Source organism: Lethenteron reissneri, chromosome 28 (assembly GCF_015708825.2).
Source record: "Lethenteron reissneri isolate LAM-NWPU_2019-01 chromosome 28, ASM1570882v1, whole genome shotgun sequence".
Classification (NCBI taxonomy): Eukaryota; Metazoa; Chordata; class Hyperoartia; order Petromyzontiformes; family Petromyzontidae; genus Lethenteron; species Lethenteron reissneri.
Window position 1 is genome coordinate 9,796,100 of NC_083806.1, and position 18,411 is coordinate 9,814,510.

General features: G+C 52.9%; 2 protein-coding genes across 2 annotated transcripts in view; one reads left to right on the top strand and one right to left on the bottom strand.

Annotated features, from left to right (window-relative positions):
• Positions 1-4,040, bottom strand: part of PAFAH1B1 (platelet activating factor acetylhydrolase 1b regulatory subunit 1) — a 29,890-nt gene extending 25,850 nt beyond the window's left edge. Inside the window, exons 1-2 of the mRNA XM_061562077.1 lie at positions 3,901-4,040; positions 1,834-2,038 (exon numbers count right to left, since the gene is read on the bottom strand). Of these exons, the coding sequence (XP_061418061.1) occupies positions 1,834-1,865 (32 nt within the window). The 5' untranslated portion in view covers positions 1,866-2,038; positions 3,901-4,040. The remainder of the gene's footprint in view (positions 1-1,833; positions 2,039-3,900) is intronic.
• Positions 4,041-10,596: 6,556 nt separating this feature from the next.
• METTL16 (methyltransferase 16, RNA N6-adenosine) overlaps positions 10,597-18,411 on the top strand; it is a 54,188-nt gene continuing 46,373 nt past the window's right edge. The window contains 1 exon segment of the mRNA XM_061562079.1: positions 10,597-10,616. The gene's annotated coding sequence lies outside the window, so the exon portion shown is untranslated.

Below are 18,411 nucleotides of genomic sequence, written 5' to 3' on the forward strand. Positions count from 1 at the left end.
TAAGAAGCTGTATTAAATGGTGAGAAAAACATTGGATTGTTGCTATGTGTGTATATCGTATAGAGACAAGCATCAATATTTGGGCTCTGACATGTCAGAACCTGTGCCTATTTCCGTCACTGACATTTCGTATTTGTGTATTCTTCTGACAACAGTTACATACACAATGTTAAATATAAAGACACTTTTCGTAATGTAAAGCCATCCGTAAGATTGTCTTAAGATTTGAGAATTGTCAATACAGTACCAGTACAATATCTAAAGCTTGAAATGAAACAGAATTTACCATGTTTTTTAAATGTAAAATTCAAAATATTTACTTTCATTTCTGAAATCTTGCAGCACACTGATATTAAGACTATGAACAAACGTTCCATCCACGAGACACTACCTAAGAGCAGGAGTGCACAACGTTCTATTTACTTAACCTTTGCACATCGCAATCTCAACAGACGACTTGCCAAGATTTCCCTTAGTTCCAACATGCATATTTTATAGGTAGCTAGGTAGCCGGGGCTTGCCAAATTCCTTAAATCTATTTGAGATCAGTTTTAACAGTGCACTTAGCTGAAGGAACAAAAGACGTGTGGAAAAAGAGGCTACGTCATTGGAGCACTTATAACGATACCAATTAGTCGGGGCAGTGCATGCACTGCACAGCGGGCCTGGACAGAGCACAGTAATGTGTCATCGGCTGACATCAGTAGCAGCAGCAGCATTGCAATTCTTTACCCACTTCATCTGCAACCACCGGATGCTGGGGTTATGGTTATATAGCTGGGTACTTCACATTCCCCCAAAAACAATGCTATACACTGCAGCTGCCTGTGCACATTTCCAACGGACCATAATAAACCCATCAATGGACTCTCGATTAATTGCCTACAAATGTTAATGTCTTGCTCTAAGGCAAGATAATCTAAATGAACACTATTTGTAAATGTTCACTTGCCTTAAAATATAATATTCACGAAACCAAATAAAAAAAAAGTCTGGCGAGTACAGTATATGTAATTGCACAGTTGTTAATACATTGCAAATAATTGCTTCCAAGCAATGTCATTTCACCATACCAATAAGATTATGCTCATTAAGTTGCATTCGAGGTCGTGTTCACAAAGATAATACATTGATTATGTGTTGGCATGTTGAACGGCAGTGTTTCCTTGCTTGTGTCGATAACCAGCTTAAATAAACCGTGCTGACCTAGGTACTGAAAAATGCAGGGTGCATCAGCGCATAATCGCACACCTCCATTACAACCAGCAATACCGAAACCTTTGGCAGGAGTCAATGACAACCATTTTGGCCAGTAAAAAAAAGACTACAAACATGCAACGAAATGTGAAAAGATTATACACATTTAAAACATAACTTGACGCAAAACGGCAGGACAACTTTTGTTAAACATACAATTTTTCTTTAATAAGGCACAAAAGCTAATGATTTATCACACTACAAAATGGCCAACAGCAGCAATGAGGTTTAGCAACAGCGACATGCCAAGCAAACAATCTTAACGTTGCCCCAGATACACGACACACCGAGCAGTTATGTCCACCACACGCACAGCGTAAGTCAAAATTGGATTTAGTTTTACAAATTGAAAACAGCATCCTCAGCCGAGCGCATTGGCAACCCGAGTCTAAAACTGGGACCCAAAAGGTGTCATGGGACTCCCTCGCACTAAAAATAAAACGGGTGCATTGTGTTGCAAACGGAGAGCTTGCATTTCTTATTGCCAGACCGCACCGGACACGTCCTGGGTTAGTTGCTGACAGCGCAGAATAAGGCACTCTCCACCAATCAATATCAGCGGCGTGGGGTACTCACAGCTCATCCCGTTGTCTCTGAGACAGGACCATCGTGCTTGCTGCGATGGCGTCAGATTATCCAAAACGAAGATCGGCCTCAGCAAAGCAACCCCCCAGTTCCTCTGATTGGCCCGGCCTCCGACTCCAAATTCTGAACACGCGACAGCTTTATTCCGTGGAAGCGCACGTGTCCAGAGATTCTCATCCGACGCCGCAAATGACACCTGCCAAGTGAAACACAAACGATGAGAAATCACACAACTGTGTCAACACTTCGACGCTCCACATGTCAATAATTATTCAAAACGTCAACCGTGTGTCCTTGTTTCAAATGATCATTGCAGCCGCGCTGACCTCCATTGGTAGACCTGAGCCACTGGTTTGAAATTATTTCTACCCGAGGGTGAGCGTTCGGTCTACCCAGCGGTGACCTTTGTTGACTTCCCAGAAAATGTTACCGATTGTATTGACCCAAACCCAGGGAGAACGATAGGCCCGGTTCGACTGTTGGCCTTCTGTGTGCGAGTCGTGTGCGATGACCAAAGCGTACCCATAATGCTTAAAATTCCACGATTAAATGAATGTACTCTTCACACACGAGAAAGAATAATGGCGCGTCCAGTGATTTGGTCATTCCTTTCAGCAGAGGAATGATGCAGCGCTCCATTCCATCAGTGTGGGTGGAGGAGTGAATGTCGGCACATCATTACTGCCGTCAATGTCTCGATTGCATTTGGCTTTTTTTTCAATTCACGAGCCACATTGAATGACAATGAAGATAACGAAACATTTTACGTGAAACAAACAAAAAAAAACATCGGGGCAGTAACGACAAACGGCAATTACGTCACGCACTTGTAACGCGGCCAAGATTCCAGCTCGGGGAAAAGGGGTTTGACACAACCGAACCGAAGTCTTTCTCACAAGCACACGGGCCAACCCCGTTGCCTTGTTTGTCGCATACGCGCGGAACGAATTCACCGACAAACTTGACACGCACACACACACACAAAACACCACGCTTCTTCGCTGGTTTTCTTTCCCATGTCCGCACGTCGCCACGTCTGACCAAAGCCAAACTCTGCCCCCTCCATCTCCCTCCCATCATCTTCGCACGCAACGCAGCACCGTGCGCGCTCGAACGCATGGAACGAATTCACCGACAAACTTGACACGCACACACACAAAACACCACGCTGCTTCGCTGGCTTTCTTTCCCATGTCCGCACGTCACCACCGTCTGGCCAACACCAAACTCTGCCCCCACCAGCTCCCTCCCATCATCTTCGCACGCAACGACGCAGCACCGTGCGCGTCAAGCAAGATGCCGCGTTGACAACCAAACACGAAAATGCGGAGCGGCGCCCCATGGCCGCGACCGGACCGTTGGTGAACGGCACCCAAAGTTTGTCCGATGTTCGACACCGAAGCTGCCCCCCCTAACGAAGGGGATCTCGGCGTTGTGAAGCACGAATTGAATAATGCGTTGTACGGCAGAATATCAGCTTATATGAAAACGACGCGGCGATGGCACGCCTGTAACATTTTGAGTCTGAAAATATGCGTCGCTGTTGTACATTGGCGAGGGCAACATTGTCAGGCGTGTGTTTGTGTATATCGCGGTATGTTAGTATACACGCCGATGTTATTAAATGAAATGACCGCACAGCGAGAGAGGAAGGTGGGCGGGAGGGAGGGAAGGAGGAGTGAGGCCGTTTCTCCACGGGCGTCACCAGCCTCCCCCCTCGCTCCCATCCCTCGGCCACGCACAGCGACGCGACCCAACAATGACACCACTGCCCACATCACGACAACCCTCGCGATGTAACACTACATACACACACGTACACACACGCACACAAACACCGCTCTCGTTCTCTCTCTCTCTTGCTCGCTGTTGTTTTTTCTCGCCCGCGCCAGCGGCCGCCATCTTCCTGCGGCAAAGCGGTTCGGGTCCCGCCCAGCCACCATCACCGTCACCGTCGTCTCGCTCACCCTCGCCACGGTCGGCGAGGTGAGCGAGCAAGAGAGAGAGCTAGTGGTGAGGGTGAGGGGCCCCCCTCCTGCTCCTCCTCCTCTCTCTCACCTCGACACTTTCTCTGCCGCCTCCGCTGCCTCCGCCGCGCGGAACTGGGTGGGAGTCGCCGCCGTCGCCGCCGCCTCGCGAGTCTCCTCCCAGCGTGCACCGCGCGCACAGCGGCAGCAGCAGCGGTGAGCAACGCGCATGCGCGGGGCGAGCGAGACACCCCCGCCCCTCGAATTCCACCCCCCCCCTTGCCCCCTCCCCGCCCCGCCCCTCGATTCCAACTTCCTCCCCCCCTGATTCCACCTCCCCCGATCAGCCCCGCCCCTCACTCACCACTAGCCCCGCCCCTCACTCACCACCAGCCCCACCCCTCACTCACCACCAGCCCCGCCCCTCACTCACCACCAGCCCCGCCCCTCACTCACCACCAGCCCCGCCCCTCACTCACCACAAGCCCCGCCCCTCACTCACCAGCCCCGCCCCTCACTCACCACAAGCCCCGCCCCTCACTCATCACAAGCCCCGCCCCTCACCCACCACAAGCCCCGCCCCTCACTCATCACAAGCCCCGCCCCTCACTCACCACAAGCCCCGCCCCTCACTCATCACAAGCCCCGCCCCTCACTCATCACAAGCCCCGCCCCTCACTCACCACAAGCCCCGCCCCTCACTCACCACAAGCCCCACCCCTCCTCACTCACCACCAGCCCCGCCCCTCACTCACCACCAGCCCCTCCCCTCACTCACCACCAGCCCCGCCCCTCACTCATCACAAGCCCGCCCCTCACTCATCACAAGCCCCGCCCCTCACTCACCACAAGCCCCGCCCCTCACTCACCACAAGCCCCGCCCCTCACTCATCACAAGCCCCGCCCCTCACTCATCACAAGCCCCGCCCCTCACTCACCACAAGCCCCGCCCCTCACTCACCACAAGCCCCGCCCCTCACTCACCACAAGCCCCGCCCCTCACTCACCACAAGCCCCGCCCCTCACTCACCACCAGCCCCGCCCCTCACTCACCACAAGCCCCGCCCCTCACTCACCACAAGCCCCGCCCCTCACTCATCACAAGCCCCGCCCCTCACCCACCACAAGCCCCGCCCCTCACTCATCAACAGCCCCTCCCCTCACTCACCACCAGCCCCGCCCCTCACTCATCACAAGCCCCGCCCCTCACTCATCACAAGCCCCGCCCCTCACTCACCACAAGCCCCGCCCCTCACTCACCACCAGCCCCACCCCTCCTCACTCACCACCAGCCCCGCCCCTCACTCACCACCAGCCCCGCCCCTCACTCACCACAAGCCCCGCCCCTCACTCATCACAAGCCCCGCCCCTCACTCATCACAAGCCCCGCCCCTCACTCACCACAAGCCCCGCCCCTCACTCACCACAAGCCCCGCCCCTCACTCATCACAAGCCCCGCCCCTCACTCACCACCAGCCCCCCCTCACTCACCACCAGTCCCACCCCTCACTCACCACCAGCCCCGCCCCTCACTCACCACCAGCCCCACCCCTCCTCACTCACCACCAGCCCCACCCCTCACTCACCACCAGCCCCACCCCTCACTCACCACCAGCCCCACCCCTCACTCACCACCAGCCCCGCCCCTCGTGCTCACTCTCACTTGAACTCACCCACCCGGGGGACCCCATTGACGCACAACACTGACCCCGCCCCTCGACAACTCACCAGGCTCTGGCCCCGCCCCTCAATCCCTCACCCACCCTAGCCCCGCCCCTCACATGCCCCTCCCTCACCCCCGCCCCGTGTGGTGACGTCATAGCTAATTTGCGTAATGTGCCAGGATCAGTCACCTCGTGGCACGTCTCTCACAGACGTCCAGTTCGGGGGCTACCGGCGAGCCCAGCGTGCTCCCATCCCTCACCCCTCGATCCACCAAGTCCCAGAGTTCTTCATTGCAAGGCCCGTCAGCCACTGGCGTCCCCTGGTGGTCTTTAGTGCGCCCCCCCCCCCCCAACAACAACAATACACAACACGTGAAAACACCCCTCCATCATCGTGCTGCTGTCAACCCCGAATGGTTTTAAATGTGTGGCTGACCTCACACTCATGATTTCTCGCCCCCCTCCCCCCCCCTGTGAGAATTAGTGAAGAAAACTGCCCTATCCCCGACCACCGCTCCCCTCCATCCCCTTGCATCATCTCGATCCTCCTTCCCATCCTCCCACTTCTTGTTGCTTCATTCCTTGACCCCCACCCCTCCCCTTGACCCCCGACTCATAGATCCCCCACCAATGTCCTCGCCTCACTCTTCCACATCCTAAACCATTGCTCCATCATCCACCCTCCTACCACGTTTGAAATCCCACTCCTCCTCCCACACTCCTGAACCATTTCTGCACCCAACACCCACAACCCCCCTTCCTCCAAACCCCTCCCATTGCTCCCCACTTTCCACCTCAAGCCAAACATCCCTCCACCCTCCTCATTTCACCCCAAGCACTTCCCAGTCCTCCCCTTGATTCCCCACATACCCCCATCCCCCCACTATGCCATGATCCCACACACTCCTACCACCACCTATGATCTCCCCCCCTCCTCTTGATCCCTACACACTTCCCCTATCTCAAGATTATCCGCCCTCATTTCCTAAATCTCCCATTTCATGCCCCTATTCCATACATTGACTCCCATCCCTCAATTCCCTCCCTACCCCTCCCCCTCTGCTCCCCCACTCTCTCCTCCTTCCCTTAGCCCCGCCCGCACGCCACCTTCCTCCTTGATCCCCCCTCCCCTCCCCCCCCCACATTCCTGCCCCCGCCCCTCGGTGCGCTGACGTCACGGTAACGCGTGACCCAGGCCGCCACATGGGCGTGGATGACGTCAGCCCGCGGCGTGACTCACTGCTGTCCCCAATGGATGGGGATAGAAGATCCATCCAGTGATTGACTTAAAGATTTCGTGACTGCAGGAATTCATATGCTTGGGTCTTTCGGTAAAGTCACGTAGATAGGTTTATTTCTGTTATTTTCTTTGAACCTATCTACGTGACTTTACCGAAAGACCCAAGAAGATCCATCCACTGCTGTACCCAGTCATAGCCAGCTATGGCTGCAGGGTTTTGGGAGTACATGTTGTTTATGCCATTTATTGTGAAAATTCCGTCACAGTTCCTATGATCAGTTTCATTGGTTTCATGGCTTTATTTTGGTGATTTCGAAAAGTGTATAGGTTTAGCCATGTTTGTTTGTTGTAGTACAGAGTTAGACTGATGGCCTTAATCTAAGTTGTCTTGTGGTTGTTGTTGGTTGTTTGACTTGCATCCCACTGGGATTTTTGCACACAGCGTTGGTGTACGGTATTTTTTTCTGCAATATTTAGCTGTCTTTTCTTGGATTTTCTGTTTGCACTCAGTTACATATTCACTTTAAGATGTTTTTGTTCATGTTTGTTGTTTGTTGCGGTTGCACCCGATTCAAGAGCCGAATGGCTCACAGGGCTATACCTAATAAATGAACTTGAACTTGGTGACAGAAGATTCGCAGCGCCCGTGACAATCTCACCGCGTATATCAATCCAATACTTTGCGTAGAAATCGACGAGTTAGTGTTCACGGATGTTATAGGAGAGAACGTGAACATGACCTCTCGGCTAATGGACACGCACGAGAAAGAACTGGCCATAACAGCATACGAGACGGAGAGTGAAATAAAACAACACAGTTCTGTATATCCTTGAATCGTGATCCAGATGCTGAATTTTGAAGACCCAAGTTATCGCAGAGGGTGATTAATCGTCATGGGTTGAATGAAAACCTCGCGCAGCAGACACTGAAATCTCCACGAAACGCAATGATAAAGACAATGGATATCCAAGTAAATTTGGCAACGTTGGTTCAACGGTACCAAGCACATGCCAACGTTACGAATCGACCCACATCGTCACCAGCAAATCCCTCTGACCCTGTGATGCACGCTTGTGCATCTCGGCGTGGAAATAAAACTAAAAATATGCTCACATGCTCGTCTCTCTGAGCAGCTCCGATCCAGCAGTGCATATCCCACGTTCCTATGATGGGGCCCAGTCCAATTACAATATAGAGCTTGCTTATCTCCATGGGCCTTATCAGCTGAAATAAAGTGTTAAAGTCTGAGTCTGTATACAGTACAACGCTTATATAACCTACCCATTTCTAAATACCACTTCCCGATTTGGAAATCGCAATGAAAAAGAGCCATTGGCCGAAACGTCGAAAATTATGTATTTTATATATACTATACGTTTTCCTTTTATGGCAGTGTCATCGACGATTGTTCTTAAATTGTTATTTATGCTTGTGGAACCAGTGATAGTGCAATGTCACACGAAAACTAGAGTGTAGTCTGCAATACCAAATGTAATTTACCCAAGACTTTGTCATGAGGGTCCTACATCGGGATGATTGGCCAGTTCCAAGAATGACTGATTGACTGCGCTGTGGAATGCAACCGAAGAACCCGGAGAAACCCCACAAAGCATATTAGGGGGGTGACATAGAGGCCGTCCCTAAATGACGTCACGCGATTTTGGACGATTTTTGACCCCCCCCCCCCCCTTCGTCACACGGCGTCACAAAAGTCAGACCCCCCCTCAAATATGACGTCACAAAGCTCTGCCCCCCCCCCCCAAATAAAACATGCTTCAAATCGCTTTAAACTATTGTCATTGTAGTGCGTATTTAATGTGGCGCTGCACTCTGATGTTGTAGGAGAAAACATTTATTAAAAAGTCTAATTACGTTGAACGTGTTGTCTATATTTATTTAAAGTTGCGTATTTTGATGTGACGTCACATTTCTCAACCCCCCCTCGTCACACATCGTCACAAATGTCTGACCCCCCCCCCCCCCTAGGTGCGTGACGTTATTTATGGACGGCCCCATTTCTCCGCACAGATAGATTCAATAAGCAATTGCTGAACTCGCATTTCCTGGCATCTGTATTACCTTCACACATACTATGATGTTACAAAGCAAGCAATCCGCCCATGCTCGAATCATCCGGATAGAAATGTGTCCGATCTGAACAGATCTCGGAAGACAAGCAGGGTTTTGAGCCTGGTTAGTGCTTTGCACCGATGAGTTCTAGGCTACATGGTGGGAACCAGAGGACGGTGTAGCAAAATCCATTAATTATACTGGTAGGAACCCACTGGTTCCACCAGCCCACAGGGGATTATTGTGTCCGTCCGTTGTGCAGGGAGGGGCTGGGTGGGGAGGGGCTGGGTGGGGATGGGAGGGTGGGTTGGGGCTGGGTGGGGGGTGGGAGGGGTGGGGCTGGGTGGGGAGGGGCTGAGTGGGAGGTGGGAGGGGTGGGGCTGGGTGGGGAGGGTGGGGCTAGGGTGGGGGGTGGGAGGGGTGGGGCTGGGTGGGGAGGGGCTGGTCACCCCGTGGTGCCCTTATAAAACTGAACGTTTAACCTACTCACGCCGGCTTGTGCCCGCCCTCACAGTCGGGAATATTTGCGGAATACACCACGCCGCCGTTGACCCTGGCCATTGACCGAGCAAACCAACGTTCCTACCAGCTCCCTCCGCAGGAATGTGTTATTATTGTATATCTCTGCTCCGGCATTGTTTCATTGCCTCCCCTTCTCTCTGTGTGTCACATTGTTCGGGGTGTCTACTCTCGTCTCTCGCACCCCCCCTCCCCTCTCTCTCTCGACTCGATTGCTGCCCCCTGAGAGAGGCGGCGGGGCGACTTGATATGGGAGGGAACAAAAAATAACAGGGAGAAGAGGCTTGTACCCTTGAGGGAATGGACCGTGACATTTAATAAACAGCCGAGGAGAGGTCTGCACGACTTGCCGGTTGGCAATAACCATCGTGCTCTGTGTGTCAATTGGCCAGTCTTGCAGAATGCCACGTGGCTGTTGGGATGGTTGCCCATGATCACACACGGGTGTGTGTGTTTTTTCTCCCCCCAGCTTCAAGAACTTCATTCAAACGCACTTTTCACACGTATCTATCCACTGCTGCTACCAGTAGAGGAGGGACAGAAGATCCAACCACTTTTTTTCGTGACTGGTTCATGAGGTATAACTTGTAGAAAAAAAAGAGACTCGTCTCAATGGGCTTTCCTCTGGCAGCCAACGTAAAGTTAAATAATAAGTCCACGGAACTGTATGTATGCATGCATGCACGTGGTTTACAAGGCGGATTTCCACAGCCTATTCATTTTACTTGCAATATGGGAAATAGAAAATTAGTTAGACATATTGATATCATTTGGGTCTTTCGGTAAAGCCACGTAGAAGGGAAATAATAAAATAATAATAAATATATTTTATTAAAAAAAAAGTTTATTTTATTATTTCCCTTCTACGTCACTTTACCGAAAGAACCAAGACTATGAATCCCTGCGGTCACGAAAGCTTTAAATCAAAATAATAATCACGACGTTTCGATCGCAACACACATGATGACGATACACTTCACGTCGAGTGACGTCACGCCACGTGAAGTCACTCGGAATGACGTCATCGCGCGACTTCACACAGTGTGACGTCACGTCACGCGGGGGAACCGCAGGCCCCTCCCCCCCCCGCCCCACGTGTGAGGCCATCCCATCGCGCGCACGCGCACGGCGCTCGGCGTTTGTAAATCGCAGTCCGCACGCGCCGCTCGCGCCCCCACCCCACTCCGTCTGTGCGTCGGAGGCGAGGTCACGTGCGGGACCACGGGCCAATGAGACGGCGTCGTAGCAGGGGCGCGCGCGCGCGCGTGCCTATCCGCGCTACGAGATTGGAAGGAGCGCGAGGGAGCGAGTGGGTGAGCGAGCGTGGAGTGGAGTTCGTCGCTGGGTCCCGTGAGTGTTGGACGAGTTGCCTCGGGGGGGGGGAGGGGGTGTTTAATAGTGGGGTGGGGGTGCGGGGGGGTGTTTAATAGTGGGGGTGGGGGGGTGTTTAATAGTGGGGGAGAGGGGGTGTTTAATAGTGGGGTGGGGGGTGTTTAATAGTGGGGTGGGGGGTGTTTAATAGTGGGGTGGGGGTGCGGGGGGGTGTTTAATAGTGGGGGTGGGGGGGTGTTTAATAGTGGGGAGATGGGGGTGTTTAATAGTGGGGTGGAGGGGTGTTTAATAGTGGGGTGGGGGGTGTTTAATAGTGGGTGGGGTGCGGGGGGTGTTTAATAGTGGGGGTGGGGGGGTGTTTAATAGTGGGGGGAGAGGGGGTGTTTAATAGTGGGGTGGGGGGTGTTTAATAGTGGGGTGGGGGGGTGTTTAATAGTGGTGGGGGGTGCGGGGGGGTTTAAAGTGGGGTGGGGGGGTGTTTAATAGTGGGGGTGGGGGGTGTTTAATAGTGGGGGTGGTGGGGTGTTTAATAGTGGGGGTGGGGGGTGTGTTAATAGTGGGGGTGGGGGGTGTTTAATAGTGGGGGTGGGGGGGTGTTTAATAGTGGGGGTGGGGGGGTGTTTAATAGTGGGGTGGGGGGGTGTTTAATAGTGGGGGTGGGGGGGTGTTTAATAGTGGGGTGGGGGTGCGGGGGGGGTGTTTAATAGTGGGGGTGGGGGGTGTTTAATAGTGGGGGTGGGGGGGGGTGTTTAATAGTGGGGTGGGGGGGTGTTTAATAGTGGTGGTGGGGGGGTGTTTTAATAGTGGGGTGGGGGGTGTTTAATAGTGGGGTGGGGGGTGTTTAATAGTGGGGTGGGGGGTGTTTAATAGTGGGGTGGGGGGTGTTTAATAGTGGGGGTGGGGGTGCGGGGGGGTGTTTAATAGTAGGGGTGGGGGGGGTGTTTAATAGTGGGGGTGGGGGGGTGTTTAATAGTGGGGGTGGGGGGTGTTTAATAGTGGGGTGGGGGTGCGGGGGGGTGTTTAATAGTAGGGGGTGGGGGGTGTTTATAGTGGGGGGTGGGGGTGTGTTTAATAGTTGGGGTGGGGGGGTGTTTATAGTGGGTGGTGGGGGGTGTTTAATAGTGGGGGGTGGGGGGGGTGTTTAATAGTAGGGGTGGGGGGGGTGTTTAATAGTGGGGGGTGGGGGGTGTTTAATAGTAGGGGTGGGGGGGTGTTTATAGTGGGGGTGGGGGGGTGTTTTAATAATGGGGGTAGGGGGGGTGTTTAATAGTGGGGTGGTGGGGGTGTTTAATAGTGGGTGGGGGGGTGTTTAATAGTGGGGTGGGGGGTGTTTAATAGTGGGGGGGGGGGTGTTTAATAGTGGGGTGGGGGGGGTGTTTATAGTGGGGGGGGGGGTGTTTAATAGTGTGGTGTTGGGGGGGGTGTTTAATAGTGGGGGTGGGGGGGTGTTTAATAGTGGGGTGGGGGGGGTGTTTAATAGTGGGGTGGTGGGGGGTGTGTTTAATAGTGGGGTGGGGGGTGTTTAATAGTGGGGGTTGGGGGTGTTTAATAGTGGGGTGGGTGTTAATAGTGGGGGTGGGGGGGTGTTTAATAGTGGGGTGGGGGGTGTTTAATAGTGGGGTGGGTGTTTAATAGTGGGGTGGGGGGGTGTTTAATGGGTGGGGGGTGTTGTTAATAGTGGGGGGGGGGTGTTTAATAGTGGGGGTGGGGGGTGTTTAATAGTGGGGGTGGGGGGTGTTAATAGTGGGGTGGGGGTGTTTAATAGTGGGGGTGGGGGGTGTTTAATAGTGGGGGTGGGGGTGTTTAATAGTGGGGTGGGGGGGTGTTTAATAGTGGGGTGGGGGGTGTTAATAGTGGTGGGGGGTGTTAATAGTGGGGGTGGGGGGTGTTTAATAGTGGGGTGGGGGGTGTTTAATAGTGGGGTGGGGGGAATAGTGGGGGTGGGGGGTGTTTAATAGTGTGGGTGGGGGGTGTTTTAGTGGGGGTGGGGGGGGGTGTTTAATAGTGGGGGTGGGGGGTGTTTAATAGTGGGGGTGGGGGGGTGTTTAATAGTGGGGGTGGGGGGGTTTAATAGTGGGGGTGGGGGGTGTTTAATAGTGGGGTGGGGGGGTTTAATAGTGGGGGTGGGGGGTGTTTAATATGGGTGGGGTGTTTAATAGTGGGGGTGGGGGGTTTTTATAGTGGGGTGGGGGGTGTTTAATAGTGGGGGGTGGGGGTGTTAATAGTGGGGGTGGGGGGTGTTTAATAGTGGGGGTGGGGGGGTTTAATAGTGGGGGTGGGGGTGTTTAATAGTGGGGGTGTGGGGTGTTTAATAGTGGGGTGGGGGGTGTGTTTAGTGGGGGTGGGGGGTGTTTAATAGTGGGGGTGGGTTGTTTAATAGTGGGGGTGGGGGTGTTTAATAGTGGGGGTGGGGGGGTGTTTAATAGTGGGGGTGGGGGTGTTTAATAGTGGGGTGGGGGGGTGTTTAATAGTGGGGTGGTGTGGTGGGGGTGGGGGGTGTTTAATAGTGGGGTGGGGGTGTTTAATAGTGGGGGTGGGGGGTGTTTAATAGTGGGGGTGGGGGGGTGTTTAATATGGGTGGGGGGTGTTTAATAGTGGGGTGGGGGGTGTTTAATAGTGGGGTGGGGGTGTTTAATAGTGGGGTGGGGGGTGTTTAATAGTGGGTGGGGGGTGTTTAATAGTGGGGTGGGGGTGCGGGGGGGTGTTTAATAGTAGGGGTGGGGGGGTGTTTAATAGTGGGGTGGGGGGTGTTTAATAGTGGGGTGGGGGTGCGGGGGGGTGTTAATAGTAGGGGTGGGGGGGGGGTGTTTAATAGTGGGGGTGGGGGGGTGTTTATAGTGGGGTGGGGGGTGTTTAAATAGTGGGGGTGGGGGGGTGTTTTTAATAATGGGGGTAGGGGGGGGTGTTTAATAGTGGGGGTGGGGGGTGTTTAATAGTGGGGTGGGGGGGGTGTTTAATGTGGGGTGGGGGGTGTTAATAGTGGGGGTGGGGGGTGTTTAATAGTGGGGTGGGGGGGGTGTTAATAGTGGGGTGTGGGTGGGGGGGGTTGGGGTGGTAATAGTGGGGTGGGGGGGTGTTTAATAGTGGGGGTGGGGGGGTGTTTAATAGTGGGTGGTGGGGGGTGTGTTTAATAGTGGGGTGGGGGGGGTGTTTAATAGTGGGTGGTGGGGGTGTTTAATAGTGGGGGTGGGGTGTTTAATAGTGGGGGTGGGGGGGTGTTTAATAGTGGGTGGGGGGGGGTGGTGTTTAATAGTGGGGTGGGGGTGTTTAATAGTGGGGTGGGGGGGGGTGTTAATAGTGGGGTGGGGGTGTTTAATAGTGGGGTGGGGGGGTGTTTAATAGTGGGGGTGGGGGGTGTTTAATAGTGGGGGTGGGGGGGTGTTTAATAGTGGGGTGGGGGGTGTTTAATAGTGGGGTGGGGGTGTTTAATAGTTGGGGTGGGGGGTGTTTAATAGTGGGGGTGGGGGGTGTTTAATAGTGGGGTGGGGGGTGTTTAATAGTGGGGGTGGGGGGTGTTTAATAGTGGGGGTGGGGGGGTGTTTAATAGTGGGGTGGGGGGGTGGTTAATAGTGGGGGTGGGGGGGGTGTTTAATAGTGGGGGTGGGGGGGTGTTTAATAGTGGGGGTGGGGGGTGTTAATAGTGGGGGTGGGGGTGTTTAATAGTGGGGGTGGGGGGTGTTTAATAGTGGGGGGGGGGTGTTTTAATAGTGGGGGGGGGGGGTGTTAAGTGGGGGTGGGGGTGTTTAATAGTGGGGGTGGGGGTGTTAATAGTGGGGGTGGGGGGGTGTTTAATAGTGGGGGTGGGGGGTGTTTAATAGTGGGGGTGTTGGGGGGGGTGTTTAATAGTGGGGGTGGGGGGTGTTTAATAGTGGGGTGGGGGGTGTTTAATAGTGGGGGTGGGGGGTGTTTAATAGTGGGGGTGGGGGTGTGTTTAATATGGGTGGGGGGGTGGGGGGGTGTTTAATAGTGGGGGTGGGGGGGTGTTTAATAGTGGGGTGGGGGGGTGTTTAATAGTGGGGGTGGGGGGGTGTTTAATAGTGGGGGTGGGGGGTGTTTAATAGTGGGGGGTGGGGGTTTAATAGTGGGGGTGGGGGGTGTTTAATAGTGGGGGTGGGGGGTGTTTAATAGTGGGGGTGGGGGGTGTTTAATAGTGGGGGTGGGGGGTGTTTAATAGTGGGGGTAGGGGGGGTGTTTAATAGTGGGGGTGGGGGTGTTTAATAGTGGGGGTGGGGGTGGTGTTTAATAGTGGGGGTGGGGGGTGTTTAATAGTGGGGGTGGGGGGTGTTTAATAGTGGGGGTGGGGGTGTTTAATAGTGGGGTGGGGGGGGGTGTTTAATAGTGGGGGTGGGGGGGTGTTTAATAGTGGGGGTGGGGGGGTGTTAATAGTGGGGGTGGGGGGGTGTTTTAATAGTGGGGGTGGGGGGTGTTTAATAGTGGGGGTGGGGGGGTGTTAATAGTGGGGTGGGTGTTTAATAGTGGGGGTGGGGGGTGTTTAATAGTGGGGGTGGGGGGTGTTTAATAGTGGGGGTGGGGGGGTGTTTAATAGTGGGGGTGGGGGGGGTGTTTAATAGTGGGGGGGGGGGTGTTTAATAGTGGGGGTTGGGGGGGTGTTTAATAGTGGGGGTGGGGGGGTTGTTTAATAGTGGGGGTGGGGGGTGTTTAATAGTGGGGGGTGGGGGGTGTTTAATAGTGGGGGTGGGGGGTGTTTAATAGTGGGGGTGGGGGGTGTTTAATAGTGGGGGTGGGGGGTGTTTAATAGTGGGGGTGGGGGGTGTTTAATAGTGGGGGTGGGGGGTGTTTAATAGTGGGGGTGGGGGGGTGTTTAATAGTGGGGGTGGGGGGGGTGTTTAATAGTGGGGGTGGGGGGGTGTTTAATAGTGGGGGTGGGGGGGGTGTTTAATAGTGGGGGTGGGGGGGTGTTTAATAGTGGGGGTGGGGGGGTGTTTAATAGTGGGGTGGGGGGGTGTTTAATAGTGGGGGTGGGGGGGTGTTTAATAGTGGGGTGGGAGGGGTGTTTAATAGTGAGGGAGTGAGGGGGGTGTTTAATAGTGGGGGTGGGGGGGTGTTTAATAGTGGGGGTGGGGGGGTGTTTAATAGTGGGGGTGGGGGGGTGTTTAATGGTGGGGGGGGTGTTTAATAGTGGGGGGTGTATAAAGGGGGGGGGTATAAGCCCGCACGCTGGGCTCAGTGTTTGATGTTTTGACATCCTTTCCGGCGGCGCTTGATAAGTTGGGTGGTGGTTGTTGTTGTTGCTTCAACGGAATTCGTGAGAATAGATGTCTCTGCTAGTTGTGGTTGCTGGGACCCATCCCCTCTTGTATGGAGGGACGCGGCCCTGAGGCCTGTGGCCCTGACGACCGCCTATCTGCCTGTCCGCCTCGCCGGTCTGTCTCGTTGTTGTTACTTCGTTTGTTTCTGTGGTTGTTGTTGTTGTTCGTGCTGGCGGTGTAAATCGTCACGGGTGTCACTATTTGACGTGCTCTCAACTCTCTGGCCACAGTTCCTATGATCACTGTTACATTGCTTATGGCTTTATTTTGGTGATTTCGAAAAGTTTTTTTGGTTTGGCCATGTTTGTTTGTTGTACTACGGAGTTAGACTGATGGCTTTAATCTAAGTTGTCTTGTGGTGGTTGTTGTTGTTGTTTGACTTGCATCCCACTGGGATTTTTGCACAGAGCGTTGGTGCACGGTGCTTTTTTCTGGAAGACTTTGCAGTTTTTTCCTGGATTTTTCTGTTTGCGCATAGTCACTTGAAGATGTTTTCTTGTTCATGTTTTTTTGTTTGTTGCAGTTGCACCAGATTCAAGAGCCGAATGGCTCACAGGGCTCTACCAAATCAATGAAACTGAAAACTAACACTTTTCCTATCGTCCTGCCTGCCGTCTCGCTGCTGTCGGGAGCGATGGCGAGCGAGGAGCGAACAAGGGTTGGTGGCAGAGGTCGCAACCGGGTACCCGATACCCGTACCCTACCCGATACCCGGCTACCCGTACCCGGCCGGGTACGGGTAGCCGTTTGCGACCCTGGTGCGGCCGGGTACAGGTATGGGTAGGCCGTGAGTCACCGGTGAGTAACCGTTTGTCACTCATTTCGGGTAGGGTACGGGTACCCATACCCGGCCGGGTACGGGTACGGGTACCCGTTTGCGACCCTGGTGCGGCCGGGTACGGGTAAGGCAGGGGTGTCCAAACTTTTTGCAAAGAGGGCCACATTTGATAAAGTGAAGATGCCTGGGGGCCAATAGTTCCTTTTGACATTGTTTTAACCACAACAGTTACGTGGAAATACACACTGTTATAAGGAAAATGCATTGTCACAATTACCTTTATTTTTAAAATGACAATGTAACCAAATATAAGCCACTCAGGCAGACGGGAACAACTCTAAAAACGCAATTCTGCCTTTCATTCAGTCAGATAACATTGAACAAACTGTATAGAATACCTTAAATTTCCATGAGTTTTATGATGCATTTATTCTGACAGAGCTGGCGAGCCATAACTAACACGTTATAAGACCGAAGCTGCGGACCGTATGAAATCTGCCCGCGAGCCGTGATTGGCCCGCGGGCCGGACTTTGGACATGCCTGGGGTAAGGAATCAAATCCCGTTTGCGACCTCTGGTTGGTGGTGGAGTGAAGGAGCCGTGAGCCCGTGCCGTTAAAAGACGGAGGCAGAAAAAGGATTGAGGGCTCGAAGTTTCTCGTCTGCCTCGCATTCATGTGGCTTCTTCCCCTCTGTGTGTGTCTCTCTGTCTCTCTGTTGTTGTTGCGTGGGACGGGAGCATTGTGATCACGAGGCGAGCTTGCCGATGCTCGCAGTCTCTGGCTCGCCACAACGAGAGAGTGCACGGAGTTTTTGTCTTTTTTGCCATTGCTCTGTTGAGGAAGGGGCAGACTAGAGGGGGTTTCGCTGCCGTGCGGGCCGCAGTTTGGGTTGCATGGGTACAGTGGCAATCTTTTCTTTTTTATTCCACGCTTTTTATTAACTGACTCTGTTGTTGTTGTATCCTCAAATCTTGTTACTCAATTTTAAGCCACTTCCCAATGTGGTTTGACTGAAAACTTGGTATGCTTATGTCATACTGATGACAATACTGTACTATATTCTATCAAAAAATAAGAAACATTTCGATTTAAAGCTTTCGTGACTGCAGGGATTCATCTTCTTGGTGCGTTGTGGCCGAAACGTCGTGAGAATTATTTTATTATGTTTTATTTGTATTATTTTTTATTATTTCCCTTCTACGTGACTTTACCGAAAGAACCAAGAAGAAACATTTTAAAACGTTATTTTTTATATGTTATGTTTCGGCTTGGGTCTAATTGTCCACGGTAAACTGACGTTGGCTGTAAATCACCATGGTCCCGTACGTTATGGCAAGCTTCGGGGCCACTTCCTGGAGTCGTGAAGTTCTGCCATTACTAGTACATTTCATAAAAGCGCGTTTAAAAAAAGTATTTTTAAATATTACTTATTAAGTTGTGACTTTGGAACCCGCCACGCTATACAACTGGACGCATTGTTACAACCCGGGTTTAAATACTGTACAACAAGCCAGTACAAAGTATGAAAAAAAAGAATGGGGTTTACCCCCTTCTGGCAATGAATTCGGTGTTAAGATGTTGAAACACCGAATATAAACCTTTTGCAAGGAATCAAGTCTGCATTGACCACAGACAGTACTTGTGTTGAACATGCAAACAAACATCGCTCTAATAATAAAATATGGGCATTGCCTTTGAAACCGATTGGCCTTCTTTGGGGCCTCGTC